Below are 11864 nucleotides of genomic sequence, written 5' to 3' on the forward strand. Positions count from 1 at the left end.
TCGGTTTCCTAATAGATGCTTGAAATTAAGCTTCCAGTAAAGGTTTTAGGAAAATGTATATCATAAGAGAACTCTTTAAAGCATCTGTTTTAGTGCTTTAAGGTCTGGAGAACTTACAAAGTCTCTTAAACACTGTATAGCTCAGCTCAAGAACCTTATACAGCCACCAAAAGCTCTTGGTAAGTTCTTTGCTGAGGCTATGGTTTTATTTTGAAGTGTAAAGCAAGTGTAGCACAGTGGTCTCTGTGTGTGTGTGTGTGTGTGTGTGTGTGTGTGTGTGTGTTGTCTTTTGTATGCATGCTCCATTATTCGCTCATACTCTGTTTGCTGTTATGGTCGAGCTGAGTAAACTTCATTCTGAATAGAGCTGCCAAACTCAGGAAAAGCAGCTGTTCAAACACACACACACACACACACACAATCTCATCTGATTACAACTCTGTCCTCTTCCTATCCTTAGCTGCTATTGCTACTTAATTAAAGGGACTTTTGTAGCATTTTATATTTTCTGTGTGTTAGTATGATTTCTCATAATTCAGTTTTATGCGAGCATATATATATATATATATATATATATATATTCACATACAAATTATTAATGCTGTCTAGGTAGGCAAACTAACAAAATTCATAGTTTTATTAACATAATTGTTAAATTATTTTAATTTCCTCTCAAACATTATTGTTGATTTGATGCAAAAACATCTTTCTCATTATTTTAACATTATTCATTTTTTAGGTTCAGTAGTAACACATTACACTACAGTTGTATTTTGCAAATTTGCAAATGCTGTTGTATTTTTTTTATTTTTTTTTCAACAAAATTTTGCACTGTTATTAAAAAATAATAGTGTATTTCCATTGCACTATAAAAACTTAAAATTAAAATTATGATTTGTCTTCAATTATTTGTATTTATTTATTTTTTTCATTGTGGACATTTTTACAGATTTCATGAGATTTATTCAAATCCATTTCTTCAAGTTCTTTTTTCAAAGATCCCCCGACACGCTTTCTTTCCTCTTCTCTGTGTTTATGTTGTGATCTTAATCAGGAAGATTGCATGTCTGTGTGTGATTATGTTGAGCAGTGAGTGATGAGCTTCAGGAGCCGTTGTATTGGGGCCGGAGTTTACTCTGGGGTCCCGGACAAACACACGCTCCCTTTACTCTCTCAGCATTTAACTTCAGACTCATTAAGGCTGGAATCTACATGACTTCTAAAATCTTTCAAACGAACAGTCACAAAGGGAAAACTGGCCATCATACACTAAACAACTGAGGATCACACACTAGCAGACTTTAAAATCATTCCTATCACAACAAACCCGATAGAAAGGTGTGCGCTTGACCAATGAAAACATGTTTGATATCCTCCAGCAGGATGCAGATATTTGTACTGGAAAACAAGACAAAAATACTGACGGAGAACATCATTTTTTGCATTAGTTTAAATAAATAATTTTTTAACATCCTAGATACATCTGAGAGCTTTTGAATTTTACAGAGTGGAGTTGATGTGGTTTATAAGCTTTGATAGGGTCAGAATACAGTTTAAAGTGGTGTGTGTGTGTGTGTGTGTGTGTGTGTGTGTGTGGACTACAGGGTATTTTCCATACAGTACTATCAGAGGAAAGCTCCAGTGTTTAATTACATCTTTTGCTCTTTTGTAGTGCACATGTATCTGTGCTGTATGGATGTGGAAGAGGTGGTTGGAAAAATCACACACACACACACACACACACACACACAGAGAGAGAGAGAGAGGCCTGCAATGCATGTTCATAACTGCATCAAAGGTCAATGTAAAAAGGCTGTATAAAAGGATTTATCAGGTCAATTTATATATGGTACTCAAATAATAAGAAACTTGAAACAAATGATATCTCATTAATATAAAAACATTTCTTCTAGACAACCGTGAGAGTCCTTCTCATATTATGTCTTGGGAGTTTTGGTAGCAAACTCGACAGTGTTGAATTAGATATATAATTTTTTAATATAAATGAAAAAAAAAAAACATAACTTTTTATTTTATCGTTATTAACAATATTTACTATTTATGTGCTCAGATTTGCCATTTAAAAATATTATTGCATTTTAATGCAAAATTATTGAATCTATTACAATGTTATATTCAATGAATATTTTAATAAATTATTATTACACGTAGTTATTATATTTAGAAAATGTATGTTATATAGTTGTACTTTAATAATACTTTTTAAAAACCATTTATTTTGTATTAATTGCCTGAAATAATCTCAAAATGAAATTTTCTAGGAACTGACTCAAATTGATAATGCATAAACTAAAAACATAAACCTGTTATGAATGAGTGTCAATGTATATTTTGGCACCTGTATTGAATTCCACTCCCATTCCACTTGAATTCTGAAGCACCTGAAGCTGATCTGAGAGCTGTTGTGGTGAGGGATCTGTGTTTGGAGTTTGGAGATGTTTGCTGGTTCTCCATAAGCTCCACAACTTTGATGGCAGCAAACCAGGGTTAAATTATTGTTTGTGTTTGTTACATTTCTGATCTATAGCAAACAAATACACAGGAAAGAATAAATACCCCCACCACACACACACACACACACATGCAAACATGAGTATCACATACACACACTGAAGAGCACAGAGTTAAAGTCTTTTCTAAGCATGATTGACTGAGCGTGAAGTCTTTCCCTTCTTTAGGCTGTTTTAATGGTATTAAAGAGGGATTAGTGTCAACCCCTGCACACGCGTCAATCAAAACCACTACATTTCTACACATTTAGACGAACAAGAGACCAAAAACACCAGATGCATCATCCTCTTTGATCATTTTTATATTATAAGTCACAAACAACCCCTTGTAAAAAAAAAAAAAAAAAAATACATAAAATAAAAAGAAATGTGCATAATGTATTAAATGTGCACTTAGTGTACTTAAAAGTACTTAAGTGTACTTAATTCACTTTTTTTTCTTTACTTACAGATAATATAATACTTATTGTTTTTAAGCATATTTTAAAATAAAATAATATTTCCCTTCTTTACTTTTCATTTTTAATTCTGTGTTAATTCCATTAATTGTTCGTAATTGTTTGAGAAATTTAGTAGTATTTTCTGCATGAAAATTTTTTTCACACAGTTTTTTTTTACATAATTACGCACTTTTAGAAGTTTTAATAATCATTTGCCATGCTTTGATGTGCTTACTAACATACTAAAGCAAAGTACTTGATTATAATTTTAACTAGTATTTGATAATAGATTTAAAATTAAGATGGTTTGAATATACTAAGGTTTTTTAATTAAAAATTAAACTTTTAATGACAATTATTTCAAGTATATTTCAAAAACCATATTTCAAAGACAGTTGAAATAATTATGAAATTACATAAACATATGTACTTAAGTCTCACTTAAGTGAGTCAAAAAAGCAAGTACATATGTTTATGTATAATGTATTTTAATTTAATTGTAAATTACATGCAATTAAGTGTCTGAAATCATTACATTAAGTTCACACTTAAGTATATTTTTAAGTTAATAAGTGCTCTTGTTAAAAGTAAAATTATAAATTATAATAAAATAATACAATATAAACTTTAATCAATATATTGTAGTAGTATAATATTATATGATAATAATAAATGTATTAAAAGTGTACTTATTCACGAGGGATCACTTGTACTATTGCTCATAAACCAAAAAAATTGGTGTAGGATTTACTTTTAAACAGTTTACACCAGTCAATTTCACAAAGAAAAGCAAGTAACACATTGAATTAAACATGAAATTTTGAAGTAGAAAGTTTAAATAGTATTTTCTTGTAAAACATGCTCCAAAAACCTTGTTTTATAAACAACAACAACAAAAGCAACAACAAAAAATGCCAGTGCCGTTCTGACAAAGACCTGGGACAGAGGCACTGCTTCCACTGTGGTCCTGTCAACAAAGTCAGGATTAGTTCCCAAACACAACAGAAGAAAGGAAGATCTCCAGAAAGAGCATGGGAATTACAGACAGCAGCGTAATGTGAAGTGACAGACAGAGGACGCAGGGACACTTCAGCATGTGATTATTAAAGATCAGCTGAAGATGGAGAAAGAAACCAGGTTGCTCTTTGGACATGGTATTGCTCAAAGGTTGCTCATTTTGGCTCAGTGCAATCCTCTCATCCATTTATTATCAACTTTGTCTCGGTTGCTTCTTGTAAAATACCTATTTTAAAGGTTTAGGGTCGGTAATATTTTTAGAATGTTGAAAGAAATTTCTAATGCTCACCAAGGCTGCGTTTATTTGATCAAAAATAGAGTAAAACAATGTTTTTTTTATTTTTAACAATGTAAAAAATGTTCAATATTTTTACATTTAAAATAACTGTTTTCTATTGTATTGCATTTTAAAATCCTTTGGATTTCTTATTTTTAATGTGGAAACCTGCTTCATATGTTTGTGGAAAGTTTTTATTCCATTTTTTCAGGATTCTTTGATGAATAGAATGTTCAGAAGAACAGCATTTATTTGAAACAGAATCTTTTGTAACATTATAAATGTCTTAACTGTGACTTTTGATCAATTTAATTCATCTTTGCTGAATAAAAGTAGTAATTTCTTTCATTATTTTGAACAGCAGTGTATATACAATACAGTAATAGCTAAAAAAAAGTGCATATTGAGTTTGTATTGATTACACTTTTCATTGAAAACTTTATGATTTTGGCAAATTTCTGTATAGTTTGAGAACTAAAATCTTAAGTCTACTGAGTTTTTTTTTTTTCTTTCTCAAGCGAAACATCTGAGAAGCAGAAGATGTCAGCAGAAGTCTCCTTCGGTGCTGTCTGGGAGAAACAACAGAGATATTAAAGAGATCTCATCTGTGATTTTTCCTTCCTGTGGGTCCGTTGCTGAATATTGACTCTTTTATTCGTCTCACCTCATGATACCATCATATCTCGAGGCTTATTAAAAATCTCTTTCAAAGTCATAATCATGAGCCCAGCTGGGGCGTCCGGTGTCAGTCACGCATTGATCTGTGCGCCTGTGATATTTATGGATGAGCTTTATTGGTGTGGGAGAAGACTGAGCTCTGAGGGAAGATCTGCTTAATGCTTCAGAATTATTGAGCTTTGCAGTTAGTCTCACGCCAGGGGGTTTGAGTATTACCCGAAGAAGTGACTCGCTCTTGTACTTCAGATAATTCTGACAGGAGGTCCTGCTATGTAGATTACAGTGTGTCGTTTTTAAACTGTTTATGCATTTGGTTTTGCACTTCGATGATGTGAATTTGATGATCTAACCTACTTTTCGACCAGTTGAATGCATATGATGCAACTTTCAAACATTTAAAAGAACATGAAACCAGTTACCTTGATTTATGGAAAGTTAGTTATTTTATTATTGGCTAATATTATTTAAGCATCCTTTTACAAATGTCAAAAACAAACCTTTTGATGCTTTGGCATAACATGCACTAGTGAACTGTGCACAATAAGACCAGAAGCATGTATATAGAAAGTAAACAGCATCGGTTTATGTTTTGTTTCTTCTCATCAGGTTGTTTGCAGCCAAATGCAGTGGCTGTCTGGAGAAGATCGCTCCCAGTGAGTTTGTGATGCGCGCACTAGAAAGTGTGTATCATCTAGGCTGCTTCTGCTGCTGTGTGTGCGAGCGACAGCTGTGTAAAGGGGACGAGTTCGTCCTGAAGGAAGGACAATTGCTGTGCAAGAATGACTACGAGAAGGAGAAGGACTTACTGCACTCGGTCAGCCCGGACATGTCTGACTCCGGTGAGAACAACGCTTTCCTTTCCTCTCGTCTCGTATGCTCTCTATGGAAAGGTGATATTAAAAAACTTGTTTCTATAGACAAAAGCGAGGAAGAAGATCTGGATTTGAAGCCTGAGAAAGGAGCAGGGGGTCAGGGCAAAGGAGCCGATGATGGCAAAGACCCACGCAGACCCAAGAGACCTCGCACCATCCTCACCACCCAGCAGCGGCGAGCCTTCAAGGCCTCCTTTGAGGTGTCGTCCAAACCATGCCGAAAGGTGAGACTATCCTTCAGAGGATTTCTGGAGAATCTCTTGAATGTGCAGCCTGTGCTTACTGTAGAGGCACAGGTTCCAGTATTATACTAAATCATTATTACACAGCAGTTTATGGACTATTTGATGCGTAGTGCATGTAAAAACAGCAAAAAAGAAAAAAATGCACAAACTATATGGACCATCCAATGCTTACTGCATGTAAAAATGACAAAAACTATGGATTTTACTTGGTGCATTGCATGTAAAAATATATTTAATATAATATATATTATATTAATATTAATATAAAACTATATGGAGAATCTAATGCATACTGCATCTAAAATTGGCACAAACTATCGATCTTTTTAGGTGCATTGCATGTAAAAATTATAAAAAAATATATGGAGAATCTAATGCATACTGCAATATAAAATTGGCAAAAACTATGGATCTTCTGATTCATATTGCATGTAAAATTGGTGAAAACTGTGAACCATTTGATGTGTATTGCATGTAAAAAAAAAACTCTGGACCATCTGATCTAATGCATTTTGCATCTAAAATTGACCAAAAAAAAAACAAACAAAAACATGTGTACCACATTATGCATATTGCATGTAAAGATAGTAAAAAACTATACAGGGTATCTGATGAGTAAGACTGATGAGTGAGACTACTTCAGATGAAATAATACACTGATGTTCCTGTTATTTCAGGTCAGAGAGACGTTGGCAGCTGAAACCGGTCTAAGTGTTAGAGTCGTCCAGGTGTGGTTTCAGAACCAAAGAGCAAAGGTGAGCATGTTCAGAGATCTTAACTGAGCCTAAGTCAGGGGTTTTCAATTCTTTAGATGCCATAGATGTTCAAATACTGGAAGTTGGATTATTTATATATAAATATAAATATATATATATATATATATATATATATATATATATATATATATATATATATATATATATATATATATATATATATATATATATATATATATATATATATATATATATATATATATATATATATATATATATATGTATGTGTGTTTGTGTGCGTGTGTGACCCTGGAGCTGGGGTATATTTTTTGAAAACATTGTATATTGTTTCTTTTATGCCAAAAATCATTAGGATATTAAGTAAAGATCATGTTCCATGAAGATATTTTGGAAATTTCCTACCATAAATTAATCAAAACGTAATTTTTTTATTAATAATATGCATTGCTAAGAACTTAATTTGGACAACTTTAAAGGCAATTTTCTCAGTATTTAGATTTTTGTGCACCCTCAGATTCCAGATTTTCTAATAGTTGTATCTCTGCCAAAAATTTTGCTATCTTAACAAACCAAAGCTTATTCAGATTATTTATAAATCTCAATATCGAAACATTTGCACTTAAGACTGGTTTTGTAGTCCAGGGTCACACACACACACACACACACACACTATTTTATGTATACATAAAATAGTAAATAAAAAATACTAAAATAACTTTGCCTCACCGTGTCCCCGAACCCTGGTTTGTAAACCCCTGGTGTAAGTTACTCTTTAATATGATTCAATATGCACACAACCTTTTATGATTATTCAATATTTGTCTGTTCCTCTTTTTCCGGTCAGATGAAGAAATTAGCACGCCGACAACAGCAGCAACAAGAGCAGCAAACCTCTCAGAGACTCGGACAAGGTACTAAACACACTCACACACACTCACACACTCACACGCACACACACACACACACACACACTCATCTCTCTGTGTGTTCTCTGCAGATGTGATCTCAAGCCGAATGGAGAATCTGATGAACTCTTACACACCACTGGCTCCGCCTCCACAACATCAGTTAGTCTCCATTGAGACCAGCGGATACAGCACGGACCCGTTCCAGCACGGTCTGACCCCTCCACAGATGCCCGGAGATCACATGAATCCGTACGGTGAGAAACATCTTTCTCTGGAGGGATGTTACCACAGCAAACCTCACGTCCCGTTCATTTCTTCTGAATGATATTGACCAGAAGCAGCTGCTAATGCCACGTATGGGCCCAGTAAAAATAAATGTGCCATTAAACTGTCTTCACCCTTATGTAACAGTGTCAATTAGTTTTTGAGAAGCCTATAAAATTACACTATAAAGTTCCACGCAGCGCTCCTGAGAAAGTGAGCCTCACACGCACACGATTACACAATGATGCGCGCGTTTTGTCCTGCTGCGAGTTGACGCAAACGAGAAGTTTATGTGCTCTTTTATATAACGGTTTATAGCCAATTACAGCTTTCAGAAGCAGTTGAGAGTCCTGTGGCTAATCATTTTTCTATAGCGTACATTAAACTGTGTCCTTGAGGACTGAACAAACTCTTTGCACTAAAAGCTTCAGTTCAGTAAGTTTAACATATTTGTTTGTTAGCTGTGCTTGCTAAAACTTTTACTCTCACTGTTAGAGATTGATTGATACTGACTTTTCATGGCCAAAGCCAGTTTTTATATATACTGTGTGTGTGTGTGTGTGTGTATATACTGTATAAATATAATGTATTATAGTTTTACTTATTTATTGTTTGTTTGTTAAATTCTTGAAAACTGCTAACCAGAATTGATCATGATTTCATTTATGTAATTTTTTTAATGGCATATTAAATCTGCCTTTGAATACCTACCTATTTATTGGTTGATATTACAGAACTAATAACCATTTAAATATATATATATATATATAGGTGAAAAATATTGATCAAATTAGTTATGTCTGTATCCCTATTACTATTATACTTTTTATACTGTAGTATCATAATGCACACTATCATTTACTAAAAGTCAAGGGTCATTATGAATTTTTTTTTATTAATTTTTTTATTGATAATCAGTGTCTTTGGAAGGAGGAAAAGAAAATAATAATTAGTGTAATTTTTTTATTCTCCATATTAGCAGTGTATGTACATTTCTTATGATGATTGAACGGTTGATAACTTCTATATTCAAAGATTCTTGCTGATTTCATTTTTAGTGATTTTATTGTCTGTTCAATGTTATTTTATCACATTTAGATAAAGCTTAGGGTCTGTATGATTTGCTTTTAAAGAAATGAATAATTTTAAATGGAGAGGATGCATGAAATTGATCAAAAGTAACAGTAAAGACATTTATAACTTTACAAAAGATTTATATTATATAAATATATATTTATATTTATATAAAGAATTATATATAGAAAATTAATGTTTCCAAAACCTGCATTTAATGAATTCTGTATCATTTCCGAATCTGCTGATAATACTTTTTACAATATATTCAAATATAAATCAGCTATTTTAAATGGTAATATTTTTGCTGTATTTTTGATCAAATAAATGCAGCCGCGGTGAGCAGAAGAGACTTCTTTCAAAAACATTTAAAAACCGTACCGACCCCAAACTTCTGAACAACACACACCACTCATATATGACCCTGGACCATTAGATTACAAATGTCCACACGTTGCTGGGGTATATTTTTAGCAAAAAATAAAATAAAATAAATAGTTGTATGGGTCAAAATGATAGATTTTTCTTTTATGCCAAAAATCATTAGGATATTAAGTGAAGATCATGTTCCATGAAGATATTTAGTAAATCTCCTACCGTAAAAGTATATCAGAACTTAATTTTTGATTAGTAATATGCATTGCTAAGAATTCATTTGGACTAATTAAAGATGATTTTCTCAGTAATTAGAATTTTTTTGCTCCCTCAGATTCCAAAGTTGGATCTCAGCCAAATATTATCTGATCATAATAATCCATACATCAATGGAAAGCTTATTTATTCATCTCATGACTCATTTTGTGGTCCAGGGTCACATAGTTTCGATTGACTTCTACAGTACTAAGACCTCATTTTGTTGTTGTTTTTTCCTCCAGGAAACGACTCGATTTTCCACGACATTGACAGTGACACGTCTCTGACCAGTCTGAGCGACTGCTTCATGGCTGCGGCAGAAGCCGGATCCCTTCAGACCCGCCTGGGAAACCCCATCGACCGCCTCTACTCCATGCAGAGCTCCTACTTCGCCTCCTGAAACCAAATCTTGAGACTAAACAGCCACAAGAACTACATAATATCCATGTCTGCAAAACCAGCCTCACGTACAGCAGCAAACCTCCAGTATAAGGCCGAGGCTGTAAAGACAAGAAAACCAAACCAAACCAAACCGATCGACTCACGCAGAAGATGAAACCAGATCTCGGCTTTGTGCTGTAGACGACATGCTGAGGAGGTTCAAAGATGTGCTGGCCAAGTGTATGTGAAGATGGGATGAGTAGGTTTTCATCTAGACTTTGTAGAAATAATCTTAACCACACATTTCTTGAGGTGCTGCAGGACGTTTACTGCAGTATACTGAACCTACAAAACAACTTTAGACCGTAAATAGACAAATGCAATACACGCAAAATGGAAACACTTCATTGTTATCAGCATGAATATGGATTTCAAAAGTTTTGAAATAAAGTCGAGCTGAAACAGCTGTGTGTTGACAAGAACGATTAGCTATTTATTACGTACATGTGCCAAGCAAACCTGCAAAGCTTTATTTAAAACAAACTGTGTTAGAGAAAGTACCATAAACATTTTTATGCAAGTTCCTGGAAGAGAGTGTAGCATTTCTGTTGATGTTTAAAGATGTATATGTTTATTTCGCTGTGCTATTTATTTGTCATTTGCATTCTTGGATGTTGTAGAGGATGCATTTTTGCTCAAACTTGCTAAATTGACCAAAGTTTGTTGGTACTAAAAATAAAGAAATAATTAAAAAATATTTTTTTTTCTAAATGTTGTCCATTTCATACAATATGGTTCATTTATGCTTAAACATGCTTTAATTTTTCATTTGAGACACTTGAAATAAATTATAAATGAACAAAGAATAATGAGAATTGAAATTAGTTTTAGTAAGAGATGTTTGTATCATTTTTGTTTTCTTTTAAAATATTGTCCACATCACACACAGTTTTCACTTTGGCCTCAAAATATGCTTTAATTTTACATTTAAGATACTTGAAAAAATAAAAATAATGATCATTGAAAAAAGTTTTAGTAAGAGAATACATTTGTATAAAAATGCATTGTCCATGTCACAAATATATGACTCATTTTGGCCTCAAAATATGTTTTAATTTTCCATTTGAGATATTTGAAATAGCTCACAAATTAACAAAGAATAATATGAATAGAAAATAGTTTTAGTACAAGAAGATGTTTGTATATTCTCTGTTTATTATTACTTACATAAACCAGTGTCTGTTCATCCAAACTTCAGCAGATTTCCACGTCTCAAGAGATCCATGTTACAAAGAGACTTTACTGAACAACACTGCTGAACTTTGACCCCTGTAAGCCCCCATGTGTGCCTTCAGCGCCACACTTTTGACCCTTTAAGAGGCTCTCATGCAGAGTGTTTTCTCGAGATGTTCAGCCTCTGGGATCTTTCGGCTGAAGCGTGCATCCCATTTCTAATGTTTACAATAACGTCAACAAATTTATAATACACATTATTTCATAATGATCATATTTAGTGTTATATGAATTTAGAAAAACTGTGGTTTCTCTCACAAAGTACTGTAATTGACACTGATTCTACGTTATTTTATTTATTTGTTTGTTTATTTAATAGGACAATGCATGTTAATAAAGATAAGTATAAAATACAAAATGTAAGCATGCTAGATTATAGTTTACACATCAATTATATTTGTAATTGGGATGTACTTGGACAAAACAGGCTATAGCATAAACAAAAAGGTTTCTGTACCAACAAATGATTTTAGATTAATTTATCAAACACGTTCAGAGGTATTTAAGTATGTTT

At 33.1% G+C, this 11864-nt stretch overlaps 1 protein-coding gene across 1 annotated transcript in view; it reads left to right on the top strand.

Moving 5' to 3' along the window:
* LOC113073329 (LIM/homeobox protein LMX-1.2-like) overlaps positions 1-10814 on the top strand; it is a 42991-nt gene extending 32177 nt beyond the window's left edge. The window contains exons 3-8 of the mRNA XM_026246243.1: positions 5550-5782; positions 5861-6039; positions 6738-6815; positions 7642-7708; positions 7795-7959; positions 9919-10814. Of these exons, the coding sequence (XP_026102028.1) occupies positions 5550-5782; positions 5861-6039; positions 6738-6815; positions 7642-7708; positions 7795-7959; positions 9919-10076 (880 nt within the window). The 3' untranslated portion in view covers positions 10077-10814. The remainder of the gene's footprint in view (positions 1-5549; positions 5783-5860; positions 6040-6737; positions 6816-7641; positions 7709-7794; positions 7960-9918) is intronic.
* Positions 10815-11864: the final 1050 nt, after the last annotated feature.

Source organism: Carassius auratus, chromosome 5 (assembly GCF_003368295.1).
Source record: "Carassius auratus strain Wakin chromosome 5, ASM336829v1, whole genome shotgun sequence".
Taxonomy (NCBI): domain Eukaryota; kingdom Metazoa; phylum Chordata; class Actinopteri; order Cypriniformes; family Cyprinidae; genus Carassius; species Carassius auratus.